General features: G+C 36.7%; 3 protein-coding genes across 5 annotated transcripts; 1 reads left to right on the top strand and 2 right to left on the bottom strand.

The window, feature by feature from the left end:
* The first annotated feature begins 3,265 nt into the window (after nucleotides 1-3,265).
* On the top strand, nucleotides 3,266-5,320 carry LOC141656350 (ABC transporter G family member 10). Its single transcript, XM_074463210.1, has one exon. The coding sequence runs from the start codon at nucleotides 3,363-3,365 to the stop codon at nucleotides 5,184-5,186; it is 1,824 nt and encodes a 607-aa protein (XP_074319311.1). The 5' UTR covers nucleotides 3,266-3,362; the 3' UTR covers nucleotides 5,187-5,320.
* Nucleotides 5,321-5,461: 141 nt separating this feature from the next.
* On the bottom strand, nucleotides 5,462-9,405 carry LOC141656351 (cold-responsive protein kinase 1-like). Of its 3 annotated transcripts, none has more exons than XM_074463211.1 (7): nucleotides 9,315-9,405; nucleotides 7,856-7,971; nucleotides 7,267-7,373; nucleotides 6,858-7,068; nucleotides 6,536-6,773; nucleotides 6,280-6,430; nucleotides 5,462-6,051 (listed from the first exon to the last, which is right to left on the bottom strand). In XM_074463211.1, the coding sequence occupies exons 2-7, from the start codon at nucleotides 7,926-7,928 to the stop codon at nucleotides 5,662-5,664; spliced, it is 1,170 nt and encodes a 389-aa protein (XP_074319312.1). In that variant the 5' UTR covers nucleotides 7,929-7,971; nucleotides 9,315-9,405; the 3' UTR covers nucleotides 5,462-5,661. The 3 variants fall into 3 exon arrangements, with proteins under 3 accessions (XP_074319312.1, XP_074319313.1, XP_074319314.1); XM_074463212.1 differs by lacking the exon at nucleotides 9,315-9,405 and adding an exon at nucleotides 8,071-8,159; XM_074463213.1 differs by lacking the exons at nucleotides 7,267-7,373; nucleotides 9,315-9,405 and adding an exon at nucleotides 8,071-8,085.
* Nucleotides 9,406-11,511: 2,106 nt separating this feature from the next.
* On the bottom strand, nucleotides 11,512-16,133 carry LOC141656349 (cold-responsive protein kinase 1-like). The gene is made up of 8 exons (XM_074463209.1): nucleotides 15,794-16,133; nucleotides 14,748-14,873; nucleotides 14,202-14,308; nucleotides 13,359-13,569; nucleotides 13,052-13,289; nucleotides 12,781-12,931; nucleotides 11,967-12,353; nucleotides 11,512-11,857 (listed from the first exon to the last, which is right to left on the bottom strand). The coding sequence occupies exons 2-7, from the start codon at nucleotides 14,824-14,826 to the stop codon at nucleotides 11,976-11,978; spliced, it is 1,164 nt and encodes a 387-aa protein (XP_074319310.1). The 5' UTR covers nucleotides 14,827-14,873; nucleotides 15,794-16,133; the 3' UTR covers nucleotides 11,512-11,857; nucleotides 11,967-11,975.
* Between the last annotated feature and the right edge of the window lie 230 nt (nucleotides 16,134-16,363).

Below are 16,363 nucleotides of genomic sequence, written 5' to 3'. Positions count from 1 at the left end.
ATGAGTTTATGCGGAATGTCAAATCTTTTCAATGGCGTTTGCTATTGCTTGGTCTTGGTCGGTGAAAATTGAAATGGGGCGTACGTCCTCTCCCATAGATTCATTGAAAACGTTGAACAACCATACAAATGATTCTTCCCTCTCGTTCGACAAGAAAGCACACCCGAACATGACGTTCGACCAATGGTTGTTAATACCAACAAAGGCCCCGCAAATAAGATTGTACCTATTTGTGCGATATGTGGTATCAAAGATTTTTACATCTCGGTACAACAAATAATCCTCTCTCATCATCGCGTCCCTCCAAAATAGGTTACTTAATCTTCCCTTTTTGTCAAATTGTACACGAAAGAAGAACCCGGGCTCCTCCGCTTGCCTACTTATTAAAAGTTCGACCAACGTTGCTGCATCACCACCTTCAATTTTGCGCATCTTCAACCGATTAACGTAGTTGATATGGTCCCGCTTTGTGTGCCCGACAAAGGCATCACCACCAGCCGCTGCCGCAGCGATCGTGAATTGCACAGACGGGCGGACATGTGCTTCGGTCATTGCCTTTATTATTTCACCCTCCACTTCTGAAATTTTACGCTCCGACCTATGATGATGCTGCCACTGGACGGGTGTTAAGGGGTGATTATGTTCGACAATATGTTGCACTACCTCCCATAATCCATCGCCATTTACTTGCGTCCGTACACATGCTTCACACTTAGTTTTTGTCACGGACACATTCCTCGTCACGCTGCGAACTACTTCAGGGCCATCAGTCCGACTTCGTACACCACCATTCCCGTGAACTCCAGCACAGGAACACCTAAAGTATCTCTCGATGAATGACGTGCCGACCCGTTGGCTCTACGAGACGTCGCTTTTATGACACTAAAACCGATGTGCTGCGAATGAGACTTATACATGCTGAAAATATGTTCCCATTTTGAAGCTTTCATACCAAGAAGAGACCCAGCAAGTTCATTACCTTTGCTCAACAACGTCTTTTCAAAATCATCGTTAACGTGCATACAAACGACTTCTTGGTCAACATCGTCTAGTTGTTCATCAATTTCAGGAAGCAAAGAAAGGTCGTTATTTGCCATGCTATAAATTTTATATTTGTATTAGTGCAATATTAGGTTAGGAATTTTCATGATGGAAACTTTCATGGTGATTATTTGATTTTTCAGGGGTAGTGGATGAAGATAGAGAATGTGTTTAAAAACAAAAATTTAAATTTTTGATGAACATTAATAAAAAGATGAAGATTTGTTGTTATGAATATGAAGGTGAGGAATTGTAGATGAAGGTGGTAGTTTTCGAAATTTTGGGCGGTAAATTTTGGAGGTGACTGATGGAGATGGAGATGGAGATGAGTGACTTGTTGTGATAGAAGTAGGGTACTGGGTAAGATAATATCTTATTATTGTTTATTCTATATCAAATCATCATAAAAATATATTAACTACAACTTGCAACTATCCGGCCCATTTAACTCAATTTGGTACGTATTCGCTCCGTCTTTAGTTATAGATGGATAGCTTCCGTCTATAATGAGAATTTGTGTTGTACTGCGGAAAGAGTAGATAAGTAGAGACGGTTAAATATAGGGTTTTAGGAGGGTTTTGTCGTCTTGGTGTTGATTTTTATTGTTATTGTTACTCCGTATTAGGATTTTTTTTTTTTTTTTTTTTTTTTTAATTTTTAGAGGGAACGCGCAATTAGGGCTGAGTATCGGTCCAAAACCGGACCGAAGACCAAAAATAAAATTTTTGTGGATCGAAGACCGGACCAAACCCGAAATATTCGGTCCAGTCCGGTTTTAGACCGAAATGGACGTAGAACTAATTCTTTCACTATTTCGTTTATGATAATTACATTTAAGTTTTACTAAATTAAATGTCGAATAATTAGACGATTGTTTTTGAGAAAAAAATACTCAATATTAATTTATAATGTTTTCTGAAGATAAAATGGTAATTTAGTTTATAATATTCTAATGATAGTCTTTAGAAACATAAAATTCGGTCCATTTGGTCCGGACCTAAAATATCCGGGTTTGTTCCGGACCGGACCGAAGAGCGAAAACTCAAAAAATGAGGACCGAGGACCGGACCTAAAAAATTCGGTCCGGGTTTGGTCTAGACCAAATGGTCCGGTCCGGTCCATTTTTCCGGTCCGGACTTAAACTTGCTCACCCCTACGCGCAATCGCCACCTTTGGTGAGCACCGAGTAAATCCTCGGATGTACGTGATAGCCTGCAAACTACGTATATCAGGTAGGCCGTCTAAGGCTCGAAGTCTATTAGGCATGGACTCAGGCAAAAAATGCTCCACAAGATCAAGATTGTGTTCTTTGGGAGGCTTAAACCTGGGTCTCTTGAGAAGCATTAAGAGTATTATTTTCACAAATATCGAAGGTTCGTTGAATGGTCGAAATTTGAGATACGGTTAAATTACCGTGTGGAAGTTGGGCTATTTGAGATACTAGTATCTTTTTTCTCAAGAAAAAAAAAGTTTCGTTGCATGGTTGAAACTTTTGAGATCTCTAGTTTTAATTCGTAATCTATTATAGTCGGTTTTTTTATTCACTATCAAGTGCAAATGTGCAATGGACGTAATCGAATCATTCATATTCTAGGAGCCCAATATTGCACGAAAAAGAGAAAGCAACTTGGAACTGTTTTTGGAAATACAACACGCCCTAATTATGTACTCCGTAAAAATAAACAAATTTCGGATTATTCTCATCAATTTTGTTTCTTACTTAAAAACATTTTATGGAATCAAGACGGTACTTATTTCCGCCCAATAATAACACTCCTCAAAAACCGAAAGTATTGATCCTATTAAGTTGGCAAATCGAAACTACTCTCTAAAAATCATACACCAACCCTAGATGATATTAAGCTCAATTTAGTTAGAAGTTAACATTTTTATTTTATGTTCCAAAGATTTGGTAAGAGTGGATCATAATTCAATATAAAGTGCATAAAGTGCCTTTTGCCAATATTTTCCTATCAGAAATACAGACTTTATGCAACATTGACAGTTCAAAACTTGCAAGTATGGTAGAAAACCTGAGTATTACAACCAACATCTACACTGTTAGGTCAATATATAGCTCACCAGTAATATTTTCAGAGCATTACAAGAAAACCCAACATTTATTTTACTGAAAATATCCTGTCATCAGAAAGTTAACTGCAGAAAAAAACAGCATTCTGAACTAAAAACAGCTGAGGTAGGTGAGTTTGTTCATCTTCTTTTTATACATTTCTTCTCTAAACTCTCAGCTTTCTCCTCACTATTTTCTTTCTGTATTATATTTTCGATACTGTAATTTAATTTCCTCCCTAACTCTGTCCATGGAGGGGTTGCCTGTAACTAGACGGGATGCCTCGTCGTACAAAATAGAAGCAAAAACCCTTTCATTCAAACTCGAGGTTTGTGGTTATAAGAACTTCGAGTGGCTTTCGTTTAGAAAGAGGGAAGAAAGAGAGACGAGGTTCATTTTGAAAGATGTAAACTTTGAGGCAAAACCGGGGGAGATCACGGCAATAGCAGGCCCGAGTGGAGCGGGAAAAACAACACTGTTAGAGATTCTTGCAGCGAAAATTCCTGCAAATAAGGTATTTTCAGGGAAAGTACTGGTAAATTCCCGGCCCATTGATCCGAGATCATTCCGGAGATTATCCGGGTATGTCACACAAGAGGATGCACTATTTCCACTGCTGACTGTTGAAGAGACACTCATGTATAGTGCCCTTCTGAGGTTATCAGGAGACAGGAAAGCTGCTCTGTACAGGGTGAGGCAGCTGATGAAAGAGCTAGGGTTGGATCACGTGGCGGGGTCCAGGGTCGGGGGAAGGTCGAATAATGGAATTTCCGGTGGGGAGAAGCGCAGGGTGTCCATCGGGGTTGAGCTGGTTCATGATCCAGCTGTTTTGCTGATTGATGAGCCGACTTCCGGGTTGGATTCAGTTTCAGCATTGCAGATCATGACATTGCTTAAAACTATGGTAATGAGGCAAGGTAAGACAGTAGTCATAACCATTCACCAACCCGGGTTTAGAATTCTCGAATTATTAAATCGAGTGATTCTGCTATATGACGGACTTGTTCTTCATAATGGCCCGATAAGCCTTCTCGAGAGAAAGCTTAGGGTCGTGGGCCACGTCATCCCTCCCCGAGTCAATGTGCTCGAGTTCTCTATAGATGTTGCAAGCACCATGGCAATAGGAATACAATCATCTCTTGATAAAAGGGGAGGAACAAAAGTACAAGAAGAACCTAACTCGGGTTTAAAACCCGTCCCAAGGAAGAGAATGGCTTACCCGAATTCTCTTTACCAGGAAGTTCGAGTCTTAGGGGAAAGATTTTGCAAAAACATATTCCGAACAAAACAGCTGTTCGCTGGACGAATAGTGCAGGCCATTGCAGCTGGTTTTGTTTTAGGATCAATTTACATAAACAAGGGAGCTGACCAAGGGAAGCTAAGTATACAAACCCGACTAGGGTTCTTTGCATTCACCCTCACTTTCTTTCTTTCGGGAACAACAGAAGGCTTGCCGATTTTCTTACAAGAGAGGAGAATACTAATGCGAGAAACATCTCGAGGAGCCTATAGAGTCTTCTCTTATGTCTTAGCAAACACCCTCGTATTCCTTCCGTTTCTTCTCATAGTTACCTTACTCTACACCACCCCGGTCTACTGGCTAGTTGGTCTACGACCAGATGTCGGGGCATTCTTATACTTCTCTCTCGTGGTATGGATGGTGATCCTAATGTCAAACTCATTTGTCGCTTGTTTCAGCGCTCTGGTCCCAAATTTTATCATGGGGGCCTCAGTTATATCAGGGCTAATGGGATCATTTTTTCTCTTCTCGGGGTACTTCATCGACAAAGAAAAAATACCCAAGTATTGGATATTTATGCACTACTTGAGCTTATTCAAGTACCCATTTGAGTGTTTTCTGATCAATGAATATGGAGGACATAAAGGGAAAACACGATGTGTACAGAAGGATTTCGGAACATGTACATTGAACGGAGAAGAGTTCCTAAAACAACAAGGTTTGCAGGAAGCGCATAAGTGGAGTTATTTGGCTGTGATGTTGGGATACATCTTTGGTTACAGAATCCTTTCTTTTCTGATTCTGTGGTACAAATGCTACAGGAGTAGACACTAATAATGCTATACTGTCCTTAATTCCTTATTAATTCTTTCGGGTATAAAGTTTCCGCTTCTTTAGCACAATATTTTTGTTTTCTTTCGACTGTACTCCCCCCGCCCCCTATTTTGCAATTACCGTGTTCTTTTGTAAGATGAGAAATAACGCAAACTATAACATTTTCATTCTAAACCATGCAAAAAACTCCTGATATATACTAATCAAGATGCACAACAGAAGTACGAAACATATTGTACACGTCGTAAATAGACATTATTCGTTGACAGAAAGAATAAACCTATCATGAATGCAGTGGTTGTCTATCATTAAACTTAAACCGGGTATGGTTTTTTTTTTTTCGTTCCTGTAACTTTTCACATTTACTCCAACCACCGAAGATAATGGCTAAAAAACCGTATCCTTACAAAGAGACGCAGTGTAGGACTTGAGCTAACAAGTAATCAAAAGAAACCAGAAGATCTACCTCATATTCTCAGTTGCTCCTAGCACTTATTGATGTGAAAGTCAATGTAGGGCAAATGGAATCTGTCTGCTCTGATTGTGACGATGTTGAGCCTAACTCGGGAGTAAAGACAGACGATGAATTCTTCGTGTATTTTTTCTTAGGGTTTTTATCTTCTGTTATTTTTACATCCATCAACTCTGAAAGTATACCTGGTTCTGTAATGCTGGTGTCAGATATATCTTCCTCTCCCTGTAACATTCTCACCACAGTAGACATATTTGGCCTTAGATTTGGAATTTTTTGGGTGCAAAGAAGCGCAATCTTTAGAAATCGGTTTGCTTCCTCAACGTCGAGATCCTCTCTAAATGCTTCATCAACCAACTCCGCCAGTGTCCCTTTCTCGAGCATTACCCATGCCTGTAGAAGAATAGCTGTTTAGGCCAATAAGATAGCACCCCTTCCTTTCACTTAGAGTTACTATATTTTTAGATGGCGTGATTTTAAGAAATTCCATAAATCTGTACACGAGTTTATTAGATACGGTTCTGACTTCTGATAATGCACATTATTCACGGGGTAGAGTCTACCAACATAAAAAAAAATGCTGTCATAAAACCAGCACATGTAAAAAGTAAATTATATTACCCTCTGTAGAAGATATTGCTCTGCGGGAGGTAGCCAGCTATTCCTGTTGCATTTCCCACAGACAATTTCCATGAGAAGAACACCAAAACTATAAATATCAGCTTTCCGTGTCAGCTGGCCTCGCAGTGCATAGTCAGGTGCCAGATAGCCTCTGCATTCAAAAGTCATTTTTACATTATAATTTTTATTAAATGAAAATAGATGCACAAAGTATGCATTTTTTTAACAAACTCAAATCCGAGATACGGTAACTTACAGTGTGCCTGCAACTTTGGTGCTAACATGAGTCATATTAGCAGGAATAAGCTTCGCCAGACCAAAATCTGAAAGCTTGGCTGTCAGATCTTTATCCAGTAAGATATTGCTTGCTTTAATATCTCTATGTACGATACGAGGCTGGACTTCTTCATGAAGGAATTCAAGTCCCCTAGCGATACCAATACATATCCGTCTTCTTACTGTCCAACTGAAGTTGATCGTGTTACGTTTCTTACCTAAAGTCAGCTGACCACTATCACAAATCAAGCCAATGTGAAATTAAACTACGCTCTTGGATAAATATTAAGACATGAACATACCTAGTAGAGTTTGTGCAAGGCTATTGTTCTCTAGATATCGAGAAATCAAAATTCTGTTGTCTCCTTCCACACAACAACCTAACATCTCAACCAAGTTTTCATGCTCTATATCGGCAAGGACAGTTAACTCCGTCAAAAATTCCTGCAAGCCTTGTCTTGATTCGGGTGACAGCACCTTGATAGCAACCATGGTTCCATCTCTGAGCTTTCCCTAGTAAAAAAAAAATGTTTTCTTCAGAATCCGCAGTGATACATGGAACAGAATATTGGGTTTGTACCGAAAAAATAAAATAAAATAAAAATTTGTAGACGGGTTTGTACTAGAGCGTCAGAACAATATGGTAAAGACGACAATATAACATGCATATTCAGCTGCCTACACTGTAACTTATGTATCACAAAATTTCACCTTATATACAGATCCAAAACCTCCCTCTCCAATCTTATTATACTGACTGAAATTACCGGTTGCACTCCGTAATTCGCTGTAAGTGTAAAATTTTATGTTTTCAACACCTAAAACATGAGGAAGCAAGCTATCAGAAATTAAAGCATGATGCCTTGAAAAATTTATGATTTTATGTGAAAGCATCACTAACATGACAACAAAATATTGTGGATAAACTTCACAATTGTTTTTTCAATTGGCAAGTCGGAATACGACAGAGACAGATGACATAAACCCAAACCCAATAAAATTTAGAAGTTTCATTTCAAGGCCTATTCAGTAAGTAAAACAAATTAGAGAGTTTATACGTGAGATCTCGAGTAAAAATCTCCCCCATACAGGACTACAAAGAAGTTCCCTCTTTGCATTGCAAACTGAAGTGACAAGCATGTTAAGTTATCAGTCTCTGTGTGCAACTAAAGTATATCGAAGCAATAACAGCATGTAAACATAGAGTCTCATTTGAAGTGAAAACTATCTAAAGATATCTAGCAGTCTAGCACATTCCGAAAAGTTCAATCTATGAGGCGTATCTGTTAATAGCTAATACCTCTATCGAGTTCTATAGCTGGTTCGGAGGAGGCGCTTGCTCGTTTTCCACAAATAAAGGAAAAGCAAGCCATAACAATTCAGCAGCAAGCTAATATGACGAAATCGGCCCTTCCCCTACAAAACAAAGAACAGTCAACAGAAGACATACGCGTTTGAATACCATCTTTAACCATCTATCTAAAAAGTTTCTCATACTGCAAAATCACACATTACTTTAGCAAATGAGCATATCACTCAAACTGAGATTTCCACTTCAAACCAGCAAAAAAAAGTTATACTATCAACAGAATCAAATTACTCCGTAGCTCAGAAAGTTTGAAGTATCAGCCAACCCTGTTCCGACTGGTGATAAGGGTTCAATTCTCTTTCCTTGTAAGGAAGGATCCGCTAACCCCAGCCTTGCAAGGGTCCTCAGTTCACCCTTCTAACAGAATGAAAAATAAATTAAGATAATTGGGTCATTCAAGAAAAATTTAGCAAAATATCAAACATAAAACCCGGAAATTCAACAAATATTTCAACTTCCAATTTGGTTCTGCAAGGTCAGGTACCTCAATTGAGAATTACAGTAACAAAATTAGGATATAGCAATAATAACAAGCCCAAAACAACTTAACACACTCAATTACTCAAACTGCGTTACTCTGACTCGGCTGTTAGTGTCGGACACAACACAGTATCAGAGGGTCGGATACTGTTATTTTCTGCACAGTTTTCAATTTTTAGTCTAAAATGAAGTGTCTAGGTGTCGTGTCGTGTCGTGTCGAAATAACATACTCCCTCATATTCTAAATAATTGTCCCATTATCCATTTCCGTCTATTCACAATAATGTCCCATTGTCCATTTTTGGTAAGTGTTGTGTGGTCCAAATTCAATTCTATTTCCGTTTATTCACATAACTGTCCCATTGTCCGTTTTGTGTGGTCTAAACTCACTTTCTTAATTCATGTGTCATCTTCACAATGGGACACTTATCTAGAATAGGAGGGAGTAGCACATAGCAATTCATCATGCATCAATAACAAGGCAATCATATAAAAACTGAGCAGAAATTACAGAAACTACCTCCAACCTAGAAAACTAACTGACATAAACAAACAAAATTCATGATGTGGGATAAATATAACCCAAGATTGAAACTTTTTCACACATTTAGACCTAAATTAGGTATAAATGAACTGGGTATTGAGTCAAACAATCAGAACTACAGAATTTGACCTAATCCAAGTCATTTTCAATTGAAAAATGTTCATAATTACAACATAAACAATGCAAAAGTGAAAGAATATAACCCAAGATTGAAACTTTTTCACACCTTCAGACCTAAATTAGGTATAAATGAACTGGGTATTGAGTCAAGCATTCAGAAGTACAGAATTTGACCTAATCCAAGTCAATTTCAATTGAAAAATGTTCATAATTACAACATAAACAATGCAAAAGTGAGAGAATTACCTTGACAAGGTGGAAATTTCACTAAGAATTGATCAAGTCAAGAAAATTTGACGATATTTTTTTCTGGGTGTCTAGAAATTTAATTAACTTTACAAAAAATATATATCTTTGTTCAATGATTTGGTAATAAAAGTATGTTCTTAATTACAAGTACAACATAAACAATGCAAAAATGAGTATGTAATTATGTCATTGAACAAATTAAAGTTGACAATTCAGTAAGTAAATGCCAAACATAATAATGAAAATCAGCCAGACCAAAGTATTCATCATAACATTAAAACAGGTTAAATACTACTTCGTATATTTTGTTTTCTTATGGAGTTCGCTTTTGTCTTATTAATATCATTTGACCCGTTTAAGCTTAAGACGGATACACCGTCCTTCGTAAGCAGTAATTTGTGCATGAAAATACAAAAGGAATGAGAACTAAAAAAAGAGTGGAATTTTCAGGATTCCACTTAGAGCAAGTACAATGGTTGAGCAATTATCTACTAGCCTAACATTGCCACATTAGATTTTAAGCTACAATAATTTTAAGATACAAATTACTCCAATAGTTTAGCCAATGTACTAATAGCTTAGATGAAAACCACATATCATATTTTCTTATTTATTTAAATCAACACTATTTTCTTATTTATTGGTTTATTTTATTAATGGGGCCCTTACTTAAGCTAAGTAGCTTATTTCATGAAGCTACTAAATAGCCAAACTAAGCTAGTCTAAATGAAAGCTCCAATGGTTGAAATTTCTTACTAAACTTGCAATTTTCTGAAATTGCAAGCAAGTCCTCAAACCAAACTATTGGACTTGCTCTTACTGTCAGTATATCCTTTGTTAAATATATTCACTTTTCTGCTCTTTACTTTTTCCTAATTCAGCAAAGCAGATGTAAAAAAAAGTCTTACTAAGTATGGTATGGTTTCGGGTTAATTTCCGGTTGCTTGAATTCCGTCACCTTGAGTTCAAAATAACGAGACCTAATCGCGTTAAATCTATTTTTAAGGTAGTTTTAAATTCGCTTAGACCTTATTATAATACTCGATATTAGATAAGAATTGTAAAATAGGCAGTGAATTACTTTTTCTTGGTGTAGTGGGAACCACAAGAGCGATTTTGATGCTAACCGGATTTGAACTGGGTCCTAAGTACCACTTCTCATAAATTAAGAAATTATTATTTTATTTTTTTGAAATTGTCATCTCATTAATAATCAACTAGGCGTAGGTTACAATGAAGATAACAAATAGACAAAGGAAAATCAAGATTGCTAACGTAAAAAATACATTCAAAATAACTATCTAAATATCGTAATGAATACTGTGCTAGCTCCAAAATCATAAATTTCTTGAATCTATGAATAATCGATGTCTTTGCATCCTTCTTGATGGAGGGAAACAGTGTAGCCGTCTTGATGTATTCATCCACGAAACAAATCTGATAATCTCCCCGTCGATTAAAACTTATTATATTGATAACAATCCCACGAAAAAATGGAAAAACCCCGAAAGAAGGGACGGAACAACAGATCTCACCAAAAGGGAGACTATTATTGAAAATAAGATAGATCTGCATAATATTAGTTGTTTAAGAAAGCTTTTGTGGGGCTTACCATCGATGGATGATCGACGGAAGCCCCCGAATAATAATGGAGGCTAGGTTTTTAGAGAGAGTTTTTTTAGAGAGAGAGAGATTTAAGAAATTATTTTAAGATGGTCTTACTCCGTACTTCATAATAACTATTCTTAAGTATAAAAATATTTCATTTGCAACATAAAATCTGCAAATTACTGTGTAAAACGGCCTTACACACGAAGTTTGTAAAATGGTTTATTAAGTAACAAACTACTCAATTAAATAAGCTAAGATGTTTGTATTATGGATTCGTTCGCAATAAATCTATAAGCCGACCTTACATAAGTAAAAACGCATAAAATCTAACAAAATTTAGCACAAAGGTATTGTAGATCTTGTAACAAATGTGCATAAAGAATTTCATTCCAAGTATGTATCCAATAAATAGACTATACAACCAGTTGTATTGGTTGTATAGAAAAGAACCTGAGCTTTAGAATTATTTACTTGAGCTTAAACCTATAGATTATGAGCTTTGTTTATAAAAATATTGAGCTTAAAAAATTATAATGAAACTCAAAAATAATATATAGGAGCTCGATTAAATTTTAATTTTTGACATCAAAAAATTAAAATATAAATAAAAAATTATAAGAGCTCGAAAAAAATACACATAAGCTCCGCAAAATTGATTATGGTTGTACAATGCTCATGTACAACAAGTTGTATAATAGTATTTGTGGTATCAGGAAGTCCAGGCAAACACCAGTGAATGCAAAATGCAATCTGCAAAATTAACAGGATCTGCTCTTTGTTCCTTTCGGTATAAACTGATGTATGTGCATCTTTTCGGTAATCTGATAATTGAGTTATGTTCAATAATGTCACTTCTATCTTTACATCCTCTAATGTCTCGACTATAGCAGTTGCCTTCACCTTTACTTCCTGGCTGCCATTCCGAGCTCCTGTAATACGGTTTCATATTATTGCCACAAATTCAATAAGCTGTAGAAAAATTCTGATATTAGTTTATAACTTTAGCTAACAAATCGAAAGATAAAAGAGGAAATATACCTCGTATTATCAGTTGCTCCGAGCACTAATTGATGTGAAAGTCAACGTAGGGCAAGTGAGATATGTCTCTTCTGATTGTAACGATGATGAGCCTGCTTCGGGAGTAAAGACAGGAGACGAATTCTTCGTGTCTTTTTGCTCAGGGTTTTTTTTGACATCCACCAACTCTGAAAGTATACCTGGTGCTGTAATACTCGTGTCAGATAAATCTTCCTCTCCCTGTAACATCTTGACCACAGTAGACATATCTGGCCTTAGATGTGGCAGTTGTTGCGCGCAAAGAAGCGCAATCTTCAGAAATCGGTTTGCCTCTTCAATGTCCAGATCCCCTTTAAATGCTTCATCCACCAACTCCACAAGTGCCTCTTTCTCGAGCATTGCCCATGCCTGCGGTTAGCTGTCACTTAGGTTTACACACCGAAAAAAATGCTGTCACGGAATCAGCACATATACAACAACATCAGAGCCTTAATCCCAAAATGATTTGGGGTCGGCTGACATGAATCATCCTTTAGAACTGTGCATGGGTGAACGCACACCTCAAAATGCGAACAAAATAGAAAAGGAAAAAAGAAAAAGAAAAGGGAGAGTGAAACATAATACAAAAGTCAAGGTAAACTTATAGGTTTTAAAAATCGAAGTCCGGATTTCTTTTATAAAAATTTAAAATTTAAATCGAGAATAAAGATTTGAAAACCGAAGTAAAATTTAAGGGTCCGGAATACCTTAAAAGTGAACCAAGTAAAAATATATAAGAAAGTTGTTGGTAAAATTAAAGTGAATCGGCACATATAACAAGTTAAAATTCAATTACCCTCTGGAGAAGATATTGCTCTGCAGGAGGTAGCCGCCTATTCCGGTTGCATCTCCCACAGACAACTTCCATAAGAAGAACACCAAAACTATAAATATCAGCTTTTCGTGTCAGCTGGCCTCGCAGTGCATACTCGGGTGCCAGATAGCCTCTGCATTCAAAAGTCATAACGCCACGCCAGGTCATGTAGTTGAAATTAGGAGATGTACATTATAATCTTATTAAATGAAAAGAAGACGGTAAAACGAATCAACAAGATACGGTAACTTACAGAGTTCCTGCAACTTTGGTGCTGACATGAGTCATGTTAGAAGGTATAAGCTTTGCCAGACCAAAATCTGAAAGCTTCGCTGTCAGATCTTTATCCAGTAGGATATTGCTTGCTTTAATATCTCTGTGTATGATATGAGGCTCGACTTCTTCATGAAGGAATGCGAGTCCCCTCGCAATACCAATACATATGTGTCTTCTTATTGTCCAACTGAAGTTTATTGTGTTCTCTCTCTTACCTAAAGTAAGCAGACTACTATCAGACTACACGTCTACGCTCTTAGATAAATAATAAGTCGAGAATATACCTAATAGAGTTTGCGAGAGGCTATTGTTCTCGAGATATCTAGAGAGCAAAATTCTGTTGTCTCCTTCCACACAACAACCTAACACTTCAACCAAGTTTTCATGCACTATATCCGCAAGGACAGTTAGTTCGGTCAAAAATTCCTGCAAGCCCTGTCTTGATTCTGGTGAGAGCACCTTAATAGCAACAATAGTTCCATCTCTGAGTTTTCCCTAGTCAAAGAAAAAATGTTGATCTTCAGAATCGGCAGCTATACCCGGAACAGAATATTGGCCATGACAAATGATTGCCCATTGCGTAAAACATCCTCTATGACTTTCAGACTGCATGTTCAGCTATGGACACGAACACTATCCGGTTGAGGCAAGGGGGTATAATAAGTGCAACCTTGCACCTATGTTCAACATACAAGATATTTCTGGAGAGCCATAATTAAAAATGCCAAGAGAATTGCATCGACTGGCGCTTCTTCACAATATGAGAAATGCATAACGTTCACTAAGACAATTTGCTTTATAGCATCATACTCAGAGCCAAAGAATAGTTAGTCCTTTGACGCCACTGGAAACAGAAAACTGCATCTTCTGCCATCTGACATGAAGTTATAGACTAATCTACCCTTTAAAAAATGCAGCATTTTGATGAAAATAAATTATATATGAAGATTGAAGGCGGCCCATTGAACGAGGTTTCATGCTTCGAAGTTCCAAATCATCATTTTCCACCATCCTGACATGCCTGTCTCTAGCGACACTAATCACTATTGATGGGTGCTAAAACAATTTAGTATGACAAAATAACATGCACATTCAGTAACTGTAACTTACGTATCACAAAATTTCACCTTATATACTGATCCAAAACCTCCCTCGCCAATCTTATTACGCTGATTGAAGTTATCAGTTGCACTCCGTAATTCCCTGTAGGTGTAAAACTTTATGTTCTCCGCACCTAAAACATGAGGAAGCAAGCTATCAGAAATTAAAGCATGAAACCTCGAAAAGGCTAATAACGTTAACGTCAATAATCTTACACTAATCATTACTAATGTGACAAAAAATCCTGAAGGACAAACTGAACAATTTTTATAATTGGCAAATTTTACGAGAATTGCATCAAACAGCATTGTTCGATATAGCTCTTAAGTACATCAACTCAAGAATCCCAGCCAATTTAACGAAACAATTTTGCTTTATTCCATCATGATCCAAAGCCAAAGATAGTAGTCATTCATTGACAACATTGGAATTAAAAAAGGGAAATCTATATATAGAGCACTGATACAAAAATGCAGAATTTGATGTGAAAACATCCAAAGAAATCTAGCAGTCTGGGACAGGCTAAAAGGTCAATCTACGAGACATATCTGTTATTAGTTAATCTGAATTACCTCCATCAATGTCTATAGGTGGTTCGGAGGAGGCGCTTGCTCTTTTTCCGCATTTACAAGGAAAGCAAGTCATAACCATTCTAATTCAGCAGAACGCTAATGCGATTTAATCAGCCAACCATCCCCCTACATAACAATGAACAGCCATCAGAAACATACATGGTAGAATACCAAAGCGTTTCACAACAACAACATCAGAACCATAATCCCAAAATGATTTGGGGTCGGCTGACATGAATCTAAAGCGTTTCTCATACTACAAAATCACACATTCCTTGAGCAAATGAACACATTCTTGAGGTTTCCACCTCAAAGTCTCAAACCAGCAAAAAAATAACAAAGTTGCACTATCAACATATCGAGTTATTCAGGAATCAAAGGCAGCTCAGAAAATTAAAAGCTTCCATTTCCGACTGGCGATAAGGGTTTCAATTTAGCAAAATATCTCATCAAATATTTCAACTTCCACAGATTCTGCAAGGGTTAGGTACTTCAATTGAGAACTATAGTAACAAACCACAAACTACAAAAAAAGACCGTCTTTCTTTTATTGGCTAAACGCTCATTTTTTACAGTCGATAAATGAGAACTTCTATATAAAAAAGACCGTTTCACACTGTAAGACCATTTTACACAATAACCAGCAACAAACTTAGGATATAGCAACAATAACAACCCCAACACAACCCAACACACAGCAGCTCATCAAGAATATCAATAAGTCAATAACAAGGCAATCAACTCACTTTTATCGTAAAATGGTCATTTTTTAAGTGGTCGTATCATACGTAAATTAGGGGCAAAAATGATCAAATTCCAAAAGATCATAGGAAAACTGAGCAAAAATTACTAAAACTACATGATTTCGGACAAAAACAATCAAAGATTGAAACTTTTTGATACGTCTGAACCTAAATTAAGCAGAAATGAACTGGGTATTAAGTCAAACATTCAGAACTACAGAATTTGACCAAAATCAAGTCAATTTCAATTGAAAAATGTTCATAATTACAACATAAACAATAGTACAAAATTGAAAAAATTACCTTAATAAAAGGGGAGATTCCAAGAATTGATGAAGTAAAAGAAATTTGAAAACTTTACAGAAAATATATAAATTGTTCAACAATTTATTTAGTAATAATAATAGTATGCTCTTAAATCTTAATTAAAACATGGAAAATATGTGATCAAGTTTTTAGTAAATCAAAGTTGAGGAATTCAGCAAGCAAATTTAAAACATAAACAGCAAAATTTGAGGAGAATGAAATTATGTTGAGGAATTCAAAATTTCAACACAGCTTAGAAGAGTGGACTTTTCAAGGATTCCAAGTACTGTCCCTCGTCCTTTGTTGAATGTTTACTTTTCTGCTAAATAATTAGTTTGGCAAAACTCATTACACAAAATAAGTCACAGGCTTCTGACGTGAGACAAGGGAGACGGTAAATAGGAGAAGATTTTGAGCTCATAAGCTTGTGACCGTCATAATCAACAAGCAAAACGGACTTAACTGATAAGGCTATATTTTTTGAATTTTTTTACTTAATTTTGGTTCGGTTCACCCTCATCGAGATACTATAAAGTACTAGGAAGTCGGTTTAGTTCTTCTCAATTC

This window comes from Silene latifolia, chromosome 5 (assembly GCF_048544455.1).
Source record: "Silene latifolia isolate original U9 population chromosome 5, ASM4854445v1, whole genome shotgun sequence".
Classification (NCBI taxonomy): Eukaryota; Viridiplantae; Streptophyta; class Magnoliopsida; order Caryophyllales; family Caryophyllaceae; genus Silene; species Silene latifolia.
Note: the sequence above shows the minus strand (reverse complement) of the source record. Positions and strands in the feature narration are given on the sequence as shown.